At 35.6% G+C, this 14904-nt stretch overlaps 1 protein-coding gene across 1 annotated transcript in view; it reads left to right on the forward strand.

Moving 5' to 3' along the window:
- The window catches only part of LOC121416402 (N-alpha-acetyltransferase 15, NatA auxiliary subunit-like), a 30367-nt gene extending 16122 nt beyond the window's left edge, over positions 1 to 14245 (forward strand). The window contains exons 12-19 of the mRNA XM_041609945.1: positions 2361 to 2489; positions 3396 to 3545; positions 3985 to 4233; positions 4838 to 4946; positions 5745 to 5843; positions 6335 to 6481; positions 8844 to 8941; positions 9721 to 14245. Of these exons, the coding sequence (XP_041465879.1) occupies positions 2361 to 2489; positions 3396 to 3545; positions 3985 to 4233; positions 4838 to 4946; positions 5745 to 5843; positions 6335 to 6481; positions 8844 to 8941; positions 9721 to 9984 (1245 nt within the window). The 3' untranslated portion in view covers positions 9985 to 14245. The remainder of the gene's footprint in view (positions 1 to 2360; positions 2490 to 3395; positions 3546 to 3984; positions 4234 to 4837; positions 4947 to 5744; positions 5844 to 6334; positions 6482 to 8843; positions 8942 to 9720) is intronic.
- The last annotated feature ends 659 nt before the right edge of the window (positions 14246 to 14904 follow it).

A 14904-nucleotide genomic window follows, 5' to 3' on the forward strand; every position in this document is an offset into this window, starting at 1 on the left:
GAGCTCTTAAAATCAAGATGGCTAGAAATGATAGCAGTATTGTCAACATCCCTATCGTACACTTGTTTTATATTATCCACCTTCTGTCATGGTTGAGAAAAAAAACCTTCGTGACTACATGAAGTAACTTCAGAAAGAGACGATTGAGACCTTACAAAAGGCATAGATTCACATCTTTCAGACAGATTTGCATGCAAATCCTAGACAAACTAATGGGGAACCTGGGAAATCACCTGTAAAAAAACGCATAATGCCTTTATGCGTTCATCTCTATTCCAGGTCCTTTGTTTTATGTCACATATATCCGAATAACTTTAGAAAATGCCCACCTGGTGGGTGTTTCATAAAGCTGTTCGGAAGTTAAGAGCGACTTTAAGAACGACTGGTGATCCTTTCTTGTGGTACATGGTATTGAATTGGCGATGGTTTAGCGCCTAACCCTAAAAAGACTGGGCTATTTGAACGCCTAAGAAGACTGGGGGGGGGGCTGATTCAGCCCCCCTTATGATCTCGGCCGTCGATCGCGCGATCGCGACGAAAATTGGCACACGCATTACCCATGGCATTATCTACAAAACTATAACATCAAATTCTGCAAAAAATCTCATGTTTCATTAATTATGCTAATTTATGCGTAAAATCATAAGTTTGCTCTAATTAATAAAATAATGCCCCTGAAATGCTAATTTTTGTTTCACATACTCTAGATAGGCATCTGATCAAATTTATTTTTTAAAAAATTCAACATCACATTTATTTTCTTATGTATTCTATTGTTTTCTGAATTTCTTATGTATTTCTTTGTTTTTCGACTTTTTGTTTTTATTGTTTTTTCAATGGAAATTGTCGGGGATTTTATTTTGACCATAAAAAAGAGAAAATCAATTGATTTTAAGCAGTAAAAGGAAAAATGATACATTTATGAATTTTGGCTAAAAACACTATTTGCATTGGATTTGTACACAAATTCACTTTTTTGAGTAATTTTGGGTCTGCATGCACTTACGAAATGTTGCGTAATTTCCGAACCGTGTACCTGGGAGTCACAATTTTGGTCTCAAAAGTTGCGCGAGACTTGAAAGTAAAAAGTCAGCGAGCGACGTGGTCAAAAAATTTTGCGCGGCGGATTTATCGCGAAAAATGTTGAGGGGGGGGGGCTGAATCAGCCCCCTCCAGTCTTTTTAGGGTTAAGAAGGGTTCACTAGTCGTTCTTAAAGTCGCTCTCAACTTAAGTACAGCTGTATGAAATGGTCCCCAGGTATGAAAGGAAGTGACTTGCACACATTTTCTACAAGGAAACTGAGATGCCACATTTGTCACAATTAAATGATTTTACATGTATTCAAACATGTATGTTTATAGCTGCTGGAAGTGAGATAGAAGGCTTGTTACTGCAGATATCCAATTCATTTTTATCTGTCCCTGGTTTCCCAGTGATAATTTTCTTTTCATAACTTCTCTTTGTTGTATGCAGACTGTTTTTTCTTTGACAAGGAAAAAATTTGAAATAGTATTTTTCCTTTTTTTTGGACATCCTTGCTAATCATCTTTTCTTCTTTTGGCAAAGTTAATATTGTAGACTTACATTTTTACCCTATCTATGCCGGGGGGGGGGGCCCTGGAGGCCCCCCTCAACGAATCGCGCGATATTTTCGCCGCGCAAAATTTTTTGACCGCGCCACTCACTGACTTTTTACTTTCAAGTCTTGCGCAACTTTTGAGACCAATTTTGCATCACCTGGGTACGTGGTTCTGAAATTATGCAACATTATGTAAGTGCTTGTCAGACCAAAAATTGCTCAAAAACATGTTTTGTGTACAAAGTAGATGCAAATTGTGTTTTCAACTAAAATTCATCAATGTGTGATTATTTTTAGCTTGCTGGTCTAAATGTTTTTTTTATGCTAGAAGAGTCCCCAACAAATTTTATTGAAAGAACAATGAAAAACATTAGGTAAAAAAAACAAAGAAATACATAAGAAAATGCAAAAAACAATATAATACATAAGAAAATAATTTGATATTGCAATTTTTTCTTGTACACTTGCTAAGAACACCACAAAGAGTTTCTATACCAAAAATTAGTACATTTGGAGCTTTATTTAGGGGGTTAGAGGAAAAAGTATGATTTTGCATACAAATACGCATAAATTAGCATAATCATTTAATAGCGATTCGCATGAAATAAATTACTATACAGTTTTGTAGATTATGTCCCAGGCAACCAATTTTCGGCGCGATCGACGGCCGAGATCTCAAGGGGGGCCTGGGAGCCCCCCCCCCTCCCCGGCAATATGAACTCCCAAAATACCCCGGCCTAGATAGGGTTAACTCAATATGCTTTTAATTGAATGTTGCAGGAGGGTGTACCAGCTGTTGAAAACTTGAATGAAATGCAATGTATGTGGTTTCAAACGGAATGCGCCCTCAGCTACCAGAGACAAGGCATGTACGGCGAGGCTCTCAAGAAATGCCATGAAGTCGACAGGGTGAGCAAAATCATTGACTAATTTTTGCTGGGTTCATACTTTTTGAAAGCAGAATGAACAAATGCTGTTTAAAAGCAGAGTTTTCGGGTTGGAGGGGACGATCTCACAACATGTACTATGTATGTGCTACAAATGATGTAACCAGGATCATGCATTTGCAGAGGTGTTTTACAGTACACCATGTGTAAAGTCATGAAAGGACTGAGATAATAGTAGATAGAGATAGAAGTGAAATGGAAAAGTGAGATAGTGGAGATTTGGAAGTATAGTATGTCTTTTCAGAATGTTGTAATCCTTAGAAGGACTGTAAACCAGAAGGAGGGGGAAGCTGAGTAGTAGGCAGGGTGAGAGGCTTGAGTAGAATGGAGAAGGCTGGTTTGAGTTGGTGAATGGAGCTGTAGAGCACGAGCAGGAGACTTGACGTTTCTGGCAGGTTGACTGTATGCAGTCCTTCCAAGACTTTACTCATTGTATAGCTTAAACCACTTCCGTGATTGTTCATACCTCCATGCAAACCTTCAAACATCATCAGGATCTCTTGTTTGTGAAAACAGCTTTTTGCGCATTTCTGCATGAAGTGTCTAGATCATTTAAATTCTTTTTACACTTTCTTGTCTATCTTGTCACCACTTCCTACCCTCACCTATTCCAAAAAAAACAAGCATAAATTGTTTTCCCAATGGCCCCTGCTTGTATGACTGCTTGTATTACTAAAATGCAAAACAAACACTTTTCTATAGAATTGTAAGAAAACACCTGTGAGAGGGTAAGATTTGTTTCCCCATTAAGTCCATTCTTTATGATGAATTATATGCCTAGCTTCTCTAGAAATATTTTACAATTTCATGTTACACAGAATTTTTTATCAGATAGATTTTATCTCATGCTTTGTTTTCTATCTTGCAGCATTTTACCGAAATAATTGAAGACCAGTTTGACTTTCATTCGTACTGTATGAGGAAGATGACGTTACGAGCCTACCTCAGCCTGTTGAGGTTAGAAGACGTTCTGAGAAATCATAGGTTCTACTTCAGATGTGCAAAGATAGCAATAGAGGCAAGCCACTTTGCTTTATTTCACACTCTAATATTTATTTATCGTTTCTTTTATGAAATTAGAACTGTAATCTATGATGAAATTGGAGTGTTATGACATTAAAACTTTATTGAGTTCATGATGTATCAACCACTATTAAAAAAGCTTTTCCATATACAGTTGGAAAATTATTATTTGACTTAATTACTAAGCTCCCATATTGTATGGTCCAATAATTATTGCTCAAACTGTATGTGAAACAAAAATTTGTAACATTGTTGCTTTGAAGTGGATAATCTCAATATGGATATAAAAATTACAGCAATAAATGAATATATCTTTTCTCACTGATCCATAATCTACACCAGCCAAAGTGTGTATTTACATTAGAAGTTATAGTTACATTCTTTTCATGTTGCTTTTAAACCATTTGAAATGTCTTTTTGTTTTTCATTTGCAGGTGTATCTCAGGTTACATGACAAGCCACTGGCAGACTCTGATGCATCAGACGACATTGACACAGCAAATCTCACCCCTAAGGAACTGAAGAAGCTTCGGAGTAAGCAGAGAAGAGCGCAGAAGAAAGCTCAACAGCTCAAGGAAGAAGAGGAAAGGAACAAAGCTCATGAGAAACAAGGAAAGAACAAGCATGACCCTGACCTTGATGGGCCAAAGGAAGAAGAACTAGTACCAGATAAACTGGCAAGGGTGAGTGGTTTGTTGCTCGTTTTCACTCTTTATAAAAACCATTTGATCAGGACACTGGTGAATATTCCAGCTTTCTTTCCATGCTATAAAGAACTGCACATGGTGATTTAGAGGAAGGGTGGCTGTCTCGTAATCATGAGTTTGTTGGATGTCATTCCCTACGGAATTATACCAAAGTATTTCAAAATGGACATTTGCGAGGGGTGCGTAGCCTGTACATGTATTTTGATTCTTTAGTCAAAGTAAACCAAATACACAATGTAATTTCAAATCATTTGAATATTCAAATACTTTTTATTTTATGTGAGAACTTGACATAGAGGCTCTGTGGTATAGTGCCCCCCTCATGAACAGGAGGTTGTAGGGTTCAATCCCTGACAGTATTAGTGTCATATCAAAGAGAGAGTCTTTTAAAAACAGGTTAAGGTGTAGGCACAAAGTCTCATGCATGTAGTCAAGATATCATCTTGTTTATTTCCTTGATAATCAGGAACTTAGATGAACTGAATCCAACTATTCAAGAGCAAGTTTAGCTTTATATTTACAGCTTTGTTTACAAATCTCTTTTTAAAGCATACTGTCATTTTCTTTGTTCCCATGCTAGATTGAAGACCCACTGGAACAAGCTATCTATTTCTTGAAGCCATTACAAACTTTAGCAGCTAACCTCATAGAAACACACCTTATGGCTTTTGAGATCTACTACAGGAAAGGTCAGTCTATATGCGACTGGGCACACAAAATCCCACATAAAAAAAATTTAGTGAAGTGTCTGTATTGGAGGAGTAGATTCTAAACTTCTCAATTATGTATAACTACTGGTCTGTGAAGGAGCCTTTTTGAAAAAAGAGGGATTAGTTGGCAAGTTTTTTGAAGCACACTAACACCTTACCAGTATTTGACAAAGGACCATATAGAGAAGACTAGAACTCGAGAATTCATAAAAGGAGTAAGGAGATTATCCCCAAAAGGCACACTAATTAAGCACATCCTGTCCATTGTTATTGACAAAATACCAATGCTAGAATGTCCATGTCCATGGGATTTTTTAAATGAGAGTATTGGTAATGTCTTTACAAAGAAGATTTAATTACAAGTCTACAAAAAAGAAGATGCAAGTGATATAAGAAAAAAATTGTTAAAAAGGTAATTTAGGATTAATTAGTGCATCCTAATTTTTACAGAATATAAGTATACCTTTTCAGAAATTGTGAAAAACTTTTTCCTCTATTTTAACAGACCACTTGTCTGCTGAATTTCTAAGGCAAGCTCTAGTGAAAACAAATCTGTTTTGACTCTGGCCTACTTCAGTATATATTCAATTTGTAAACTTTGTTTGCCATGGTGATTGTTTTGCAATAAATTGTAGGAAAATCTTGAAGATCAAACCACTTAACTTTGAGTAATGCATATGAAATGTGGCATCCACAAGGGTGCTGGTTATTACTTGTATGATTGTTAATTGTAGTTGGTCACTTTTAATTTCTGTGATTTGTTTTCCTCACCCTCAGACAAGCTGCTTCTGATGCTACAATCTATCAAGAGAGCTTGCGCAGTGGACAGATTGAATCCCAAGCTACATGAGTGTATAGTTAAGTTTTGTAAAAAAGGTGAGAGCTTCCATTCTGCTTGCCTAAAAGCACGTTGACGTGCATCAACTACTGCTGTACATATTTTGCTTGTGAAATTTGAAGAAGTATCTTGTAACTCAAGGAAAAAAAAGAGTCTATTTTTTGACAGGAATCACATTTAAAGGAGATTGAAAAACAAATCCTTGTGGATGTATCACTTTATTCAATGGCCTTCAATTGGCCTTGTAATAGATGCTACTTATTTTCGTCTCTTGTTTAGTATTCACTTTGATCGAAAAATTATTTATTTGAATTTAAAATATTTCTTTTGCAATTGATAAATTGTCAGCCAAAAAAAGGCCATTTGAATGGTTTTCATCTTCAAAAATTGGAATTGGTGTTTAATAGAACGCTTATCCACATATGTGTGTTGTGTCTGAACCACACACACTATTCACTGGTTTGGTGCAGGTATACAGAGATAGTCTATCCTTTTAATTTGTGATTGTCTTCTCCTTTGATATTGACAGTGAATGAGAGACTAGAGCAACAACATGAAGCAGTGCGAACCATTCTACAACAAGAAGTTCAGCTTCTACTTGAAGGTCAAGACATTGTACAATACAACAAGTCCTTTACAGATTCTCACCTTTCATCCCAAACACATAGAATATCAGGTGAGAACTGGTTAGAGATATTTTGACATTTTTATGATAAAATAGCCATCAAAGCTGCATTATTGAGTGTTGCAGCAATATATGTACAGGAAAAAAGTGCACAAGTTGATATTCCAAACCCAGGTATTAACCAAATTTGAAGCAATCATTCAAGAACAGATAGTGCAAGTGTTTTGTATCACTTCTTTCCAATCACATTTATCCTTAGTTGCACAGATATCGCTGTTCCTGAATGGCTTCCATGACAGTTGCCTCTACAACAATTGCTCCTATGGTCCTACATATTAAGTAAAAAATAAACCAGAGCTTGGAACCTTACCTTAACTTTATCCTAATCATCACATGATTCTGAATTGAAAACCCATCACAACCCTCACCTAATGTCTTTAGATAAATTAGCGGAAGAACAATAGTCATAAGAGCAAATGTTGTGTTTCCCCTAAAAGATTTGCCCTGGGCAAAGTTACCTGTATTGAATTTGTTATGTTGAGACTTTGAAAACAAGGAATATATTAAACCTTTCAACAGGTGTCGCATTAGTTGCGTACTAGTAATACTATCAGGGAATATGCAGCCAAACAACAATAACTTATCTGTTCTGTTTTGGGAAAGCTTGAAGATGTTGAAACAAAATTTGAACTTATTATTTCCACAGAAGCAGTGATTCTTTTTTATTTCTTGTGCTTGTATTGCAATTTACCTCTTGTATATATATCACAGTGTATATTTTAGAAGTTATCTTCTTCTGAAATGCTTCATTTAAAATTTGGACTTGTGGCCATTGAAAACAATGTCAATCTAAGGGTTTGGTCCCACTGACTGATGGATGCAGAGAGGATGTTAACTGGAAAAGAATCTTGCCATCCGTTGTGTACTCTCTGCATACGTGTTTCATATGCTCTGTATCCATCAAGCATCCGTCCTATGTGATTTCATTGTTCGCTCCTTTTGTCCATTGTCTGAAGCAGTTGAAAACAGAGCTACCCAAAAAATTTGCTTGTCCGCTGTATCCTTTATGAAAACATGTGTCCATCAGCCAGTAGGAGCAGGCCTTACACAAGTGGACATATTCACACCAGGGGCCCGTTTCTCAACACCTGGACAAGTTAGTCATATCTTTATCCACCAACCATGGAGTTCAATCTTACTAAACCCGTTTCTCGAAAAGCTTTCTAACTAAAATACCTTGATATCGATATTATCGATAAAAAGAGCAGACGAGACGTAGCCTTAGTCACAAAATAGCATAATTTTCAAAAAGAAAAATTACAACAAAATTGCAAATATTGTGATGAATTGGGAATTTCATCTTTTAAAAATAATAGCACAGGTATATTATGCACCATATATACTTAGACCATGAAGACTAGAGCATTCAATTGCTGAGAATATGGAATTATGAATAATTGATCTCGTGACTAAAAAATCACATGTGGACGTTGAGATGGGTACCCCCGGGATATCCAATTTTAATAGTTTACGAAAGTAAAACCATAACGGTTTTTGTTGTAAAATGATGATAATTATACGGTATTTTACGATTCCAAACATCAAAATATAGTTTAACAGTTTTCTTTTAAATCTTAGATACTAAAACTTGCGTTTTGACAAATTCTATGCATAAATTAGAGATAGAATTTATCAAAATGTTAATAGGGGTCTGAAAATGACAAATACGAGTCCATTTATGGATGGCCTGACGTGGTTGAATCTTTATCGATTAAATTATTTTACTATTTCAAAATGAATGGTTTTGTGGAGTATTACCAACAGTTTTTGTAGATTCTTTGTATTACAATGATCATAGAATGCATTATCCAACTTGTGTTTGGATGTGATTGATAACATATAAGATTATAATTTTCTAGGCACTTTTGCATGTCATAGTCTACACACGTGATGCCACTACGTCATTAAGAAAGAAGTTGTGACAGGTTCGGAGGCGTCATAAATATTTAGTGAGGTTGTTGTACCCGATCTTGGTAAAGAGGGCTTCGTGAAACGGTTAGCGGACAAGTAGCTCACTATCTCCGATTTAGTCAAGAAGTTAGACTTATGACGGTGTTGAGAAACGGGCCCAGTCGACTTGGGCATTTTTTTTGCAAAATTTATAATTTGAAGAATAAGAATCACAAAGCCTTTTTAGCTCAAATAATTCAGTGAAAATGTTTTATTGGATAAGTTTATCAAACTTGTGTGTCAACATTTTGAATTAAATGTGCTGATATTTCAGTGGATGTGTGATTCTACCAAGAAAGCCCAATGCTTGGTTATATTTGTACTACTATTTCTCATCATTGTGGATTGTAAATCTGCTATATGGTGCGAGATGAAGGTTAAAATTCTTTCTCTTCCACACCAGGTGCTCTAAGTATGTACTTCCTCGATCCTACCAAGAAGGATGAAGCAATCTCGTTAGCTACTCACCTAGGAGACAACCTTTCAAATAGAAATACTCAGGTAAGAAATTCTTACAATAATCATACTTCTCTGTGGATGAATTTCTTGCAGAAAGGAGTAACGCTTTGGCCATGATTCGATGCCACATCCCTGTGATTGACTTTGGCGAGTCGGAACAACTAGACAACAAAGTTGAAGGATGTCCCTACACATTTTGTTCTCTTTATTATGCCTTTTTCTTGCCTCTATCCTTTGTGTTACTCCCTCATATTTAATTGCTTCTTTTTAATTGTAGCCAAGTGACTTGCATCTAGAAGTTGAAACCTATTGCTTAATCAACAAGAGTTCTCTGTTCAATAGAATCGTATGAAGTTTATGACCATAGATGTTTTGTAATTTACATTTGCTTTTTGTCTCGTATATCAAAATCATTATCTCTCTAGTGGCCTAAATTTTGCTGAATCCTGCAAAGGAATATTTTTGTTCTCCAATGTTACAAAATCAGTAACTGAGCCCAAATGTGTATCACAGGAATTTCCAATGCTTTTCACATTGTCTTGTGCTTTCAAATTGTAATTTGTTTCCAATATAAGATCAAGACAGAGTTATTTCTTAACATGATCTGTTGGTGTAACATGAAATTATATTTTTATTGAGAAGGATTAATCAAGCTTCGTTTGATGCTAAAATTACCATAACAAAATAATTTTGAAACTGTAATATTTAAGTTCTAGTACATTTATGGAAGAAGCCCCCATAAATAGGATATTGTAAGTCATCATTGTGATGCCGTTGACATCAGAAAGAAAAGTGTCATCGTAGAATTTTCTTTCTTTCAGAATTGCATCCGGGTCCTGGAGCTTCTCCAGTCGGACTTGAAGTGTGAATCGATGGCTTCCGAATACAAGACACGATGCCATGAGCTGTTCCCTTATGCAAGCGCTTTCCAACCACCAAAGATGAACCACACCATGGAGAACGATGATGAAAGTGTCGTCGAAGAAGAGAAGATGAATTCCAACGATGGCTCACCCACTACCAACAACATTTCCCCAAGGTCAAATGACATAGAGCTCTCCTGCAACTCAACAGGGGATAACTGATGTTCTAACTTATCCTTGATGCCATGCTTGTCAATTTATTCACATTATCTTCTAGGAAGGGAAGACATTCTTGAGGTGGTGTATCACTGCTTGAGTGGTATTTCAGAGATGGTGTACTCTGAAAGCATGTAGATCAAGCTCCATCAATTTGTGAGATTCTTGATAATGCCATGCAATACTGAGAATGGTCTTTATCTAGGTGGCTGTTTCATGAAGCTGGTAAATGAAGAGCCAAATGTGAGCCTGAAATTATTTATTCCTGGCATTAATCAACAGAGGACAGATCTAATAATCTAATCAAATTGTGGTAGATGATATCTTATATCCTAACATTGTATGTTGATGGTTGGATTATCTTCAACATTAGCTATGAACGATTGGAGTCCTCATGCCAAGACCATTCGTCATGTGCAACATTATGATCAGCTTCATGAAACAGTGACCTAGTTGATGGTTGAACAGACGTACGAATTATAATTTCCAATTTTGATTCAGAGAAAAGCCACATACAGTTGAATCAGCCAATTATAGTCAACTCTCTTTGGGACCAAAAGAATCTGTTCTCATTGGATGAATATCGACAGATGATTTGCATATTCTGGTCTCGAATAATTTTGGGGGTTAGGCGATGATTCGACTAATGGAAGGTTTCCTTGTGCAGACTCTGCTGTACAATGTGATGATATATTTAACTTTGAGTTTCTTTGAAATATCCAATATTTATTTCCTTCCCTTTCCCTAGCTCTTGTCATAAGTCAGTATACAAATATACAATGACACTCAAAGAATTGGCTAAAAATATTCGCATCGAAGGAACATCACATAGTACTATTCTCTCGAGGGCCATCAGCTTGAGGGAGAATAGTACTATGTGATGTTCCTGAGTGCGAATAGTTTTAGTCTGTTCCGAGAGTGGGTCATTGTATATTTGTGTTATATCCCTTCTACTCATACCATTTTACAGCGAAACGATTTTTAATAAGTTGAGCAATCGTTGAGAAAATAATGAGTCTTGCCGTATGGATTGTCTTGCACCTGGTTAGTGCAGCTCGCCAAAAGTTTCCCCAGGCATGCAGTGGAGCAGCGCTCTGCTCGCATCGCGTCGCATAGCTCGCGAATCGCGAGAAAAAATAAACGTTAAGTTCACTTTTTCCCTAGGGAAAAAATGGACTATGCGTGACGTCAGCAAGGAAAGTGAACTATTTCACGGCAAACGTTTTTCGTAGTAAAACTATTCTTTTTCTCCTTGTGTACACTCTCAATACAACAATCTTAAGTAAGGGATATAATAACTAATATGCTAATTCCACTTTCACAAGAGCTATACCAGTTTTCAAGATAGCAGTATGCATGATTCTCAGCACAGTGCCAGATACTGGGTATAAAAAAACCATTGTGTTAGATTAGTGGAAAAATTGTTCTTATAACAATCTCCTATTTCCTAATATCACATGTAAAACATGGTCATCTAATGTTATGATTATTCATAAACTCCACACATATTTAAGTATGATTATATGGAAATACCTTGCTATCCTGTGGTGTTTCATAAAGCTGTTAATAAAGTTATGCATGACTGGAATAGGTGCCAAGTAAGTGACGAAAGGGTAACCAAGCATGCGTAAAATCATTTGTACAGTGTAACTTAATAACAGCTTTATGAAAATTGTGTGTTGATGAACCCTTTCATGGCTGAGATCTGAATTGGCCTTGGCAATGGACCCATTAAAACTGATCGAAAAGCCTAGTATTAGTAAGAAATATAGGTTCTGAAACTATATGTTAATGAAATATATTTTGGCTCTACAAAATGATATTTTTTAGGGAAATTCCTGCCAGTATTAGCTGTGCCGAGGGACAATGAATTCTACTTTCCAGTATTGTAGAAATAATCTGCTCATGGCTATTAGAATTCAGTTGTGTTATTTAAGAGTTTGAATTGTAGAATATTAAATAAAATAGCAAGTTAATGTGAGTGTTTATAACAATCCAATCCTTGCAATGTGCCAGTCTATTTCCACAAGGACATTTTTTTCAATCGTAGTGGAATGAAATATTGGTTTATTAAATGAGGTACCTACATGTAATTTGAGACTAGTGAATTACCTTTTTTGTAGCTATTTTCAACTCTCTTATGGGCAGCTGAAGCAACTATGAGTTTGGAAATCACTTTTTACCTTTGATTAACTCTGTTAGTCTTGCATCTAGTCTATGTTGTCTTTAATGATAATGGAATTCTTAAATTGGCAACACTGGAAATTTTAAAATCATCCTGTGGTTGTAGAATCGATGGGACTGTTAAAGCTCAGATATAGCAATGAGTAGTTGTAGAGTAATCAACCTTTTGTACGTCCAACCCCCAACTTCCTACATTCTTACTTCACTTCATGAAATACTGAAGTCGTGAGACCTGTTGCACAAACGTTACTATTATAGTAACTTGGCCATCCAATGGTAACTTCCCTGAAATCATTGATTTTGATTGGCTGTTGACCATTGGATGGCAAATTACCATAATAGTAACTTTAAGGCAACAGGCCCAAGATCATTTGAGAGCATGAAAAATCATAACTAGAAAATAGATGTAGATATCAATGAAATTGCCCAGTTAATATATTGGGACTGTATTTCCTCAGCTCTATTATACAGAGATCTTCAGATAAGAACTCTTGGTAATGATAGCATTCCAAAAATATGAGAACATCAAATTAAACTCAGCAACACAAAATTATGAGACCTGACAAGTTTTGTCAGAGATAAAATTTTATTTTTTAAGCTGGATTAAAATATCTTTAGTTATTGTATTTAGAGAAACTGGCTCATAATTGCTTATTTTCCAGACAGGAAAACTACAATTTCTTTAGATATTGTAGCTACAGAAAGTATTTATGTGATACACCAAAATTTTTCTCATTTTATTTAAGAAAACAGGTACCGTATTTATATATACAATCTGAATATGACACTGACTCGCCTTTTTTGTACGTTTTGTTCATTGATCTGTGACATCTTATGAAATATTTACTCAAGGCTGCAATCTGCCTGAAAGACCTACAGTTTTAATAGAACATTTATAATGTTCAAGTTATTTATGTTTTATTTGTTTTTCTTTAATTTATTTATTTCTCATTTAATTTCATTATCGTAAATCCTGACAAGTATTATTTTGTAATCAAGGACAATTAAGAATTTTTTTACACAATAATAGTAATAGTTTCTTGGAGAGTTTCATCAGCAACTGTCAGAGCTGACAACTTTCCTTGACATTGATTGGCTGACAAGTACAGTTGCTATGATAACTGTCAGATAAAACATACTGGACAACTCTTTGAAATGCTCTTCAGGTCCTGTCTTGGAAAGTCAGCGCTACAAATTTAACCCTTTGAAATCAATGGTATTGCTATTAATAATCTACAGTATACAGGCTAATACAATTGGTAAACACATCTGTCTTCAATCTTATAGCATGATGAAAAGAAGGCCATGCCCACATTTGTTTTCTAATACCACATTACATCAAAATATCCCGTCTGTTTCTCCCTTGTCAAGAAATTGAATTGTATAGGCCGTCAATGAGAAATACAATCAATATTACTGATTTGATATCTTGCTATCTTTGATTTATCAACCTTAATCTAGGCATGCAATAAGCAGAATTTTAAGGGCTATATTATCTCAGATATTGAATATACCTCCTTGAAGTAAATTTAGAAACCCTGAAGAAAGGAAGCCGTCGGTATACACAATATTTTCCGTCACTTGACAATCTAGGTTTCTGCTTCTTAAATGAATTGATAGAGATTAAAAAAATTTGTTGAAAACTTATGCACTTATATAACTTACTCCTGGATGTAGGAGATTTACTATAGATAATTGTGTTACCGAATTACCAGTATCAGGAAAAGATTAGTCAATTGTCATTTTAAATTGATACATTATCAGTTTCCATTGCTCTTTACCCACTCAATTGCCTGCTTTTGGTAGGAATTTAGAATTGACATGTGAGTGGCTCTTTATCTTTATTTTATTATCTTTTTTATACTGGAAGAAATTGATTGATTTCTTTCTACATTTCTACTATTTGCCCCTTTACAGGGCTGTCTTGTGTGTTGACTATAAGATGGAGAATGATTTGTTTACATCTAAAACTAAAATTCAATTTTGCAGTTTGATAACAAGGAATTCTTAATGAAATTGTGTTTGTTTTTTTTCTTCAATATTATATTGTACATGAGAGAATGTAGCTATGATGAAAATACAATTTCTGATAAAAAATGTTGATGCCTGGTAACTAATTGATTTCACACTAACCATGACGTGTTGACTGTCACATATGACATACAAGATTGAATGAGAGAAAGATGAGAGTGAATTGGAAGGAAAGGGTGGAAGTGCTTCAATATTTGTTTATGGGCTTATCAAAGAATAACGGGAATGGAAGCAAGTACAGAGAGAGAGAGTGGATAGAAATCTAAAAAGGGGTGGGGGAAATGTGATATGGTGTACCAACAAAAAATATTGAGGGAAAAGGGGATTGATACACATGTATCTAATACCTCGGTCACATTTTCTCTATGGCGGCCGTACGGCAAGTTGAAAACAGTGGTTTATTCATTTTTGTCTCACCTGCGAAGCACAGTGAGACTATAGGCGCCACTTCTGACGGTGGTGGCGGCGTCAACACCAAATCTAACCGGAGGTTAAGTTTTGAAATGACAGCATAACTTAGAAAGTATACGGACCTAGTTCATGAAACTTGGCTATAAGGTTAATCAACTATTACTGAACATCCTCCTTGAGTCTCACGTCACATGACCAAAGTCAAAGGTCATTTAGGGTCAATGAACTGGCAATCTGTTGAATTACCATCATAGCTTTGAAAGTTTATGGATCTGATTCATGAAACTTGGGCATAATAGT

Source organism: Lytechinus variegatus, chromosome 1, assembly GCF_018143015.1.
Source record: "Lytechinus variegatus isolate NC3 chromosome 1, Lvar_3.0, whole genome shotgun sequence".
In the NCBI taxonomy this organism is placed as follows: Eukaryota; Metazoa; Echinodermata; class Echinoidea; order Temnopleuroida; family Toxopneustidae; genus Lytechinus; species Lytechinus variegatus.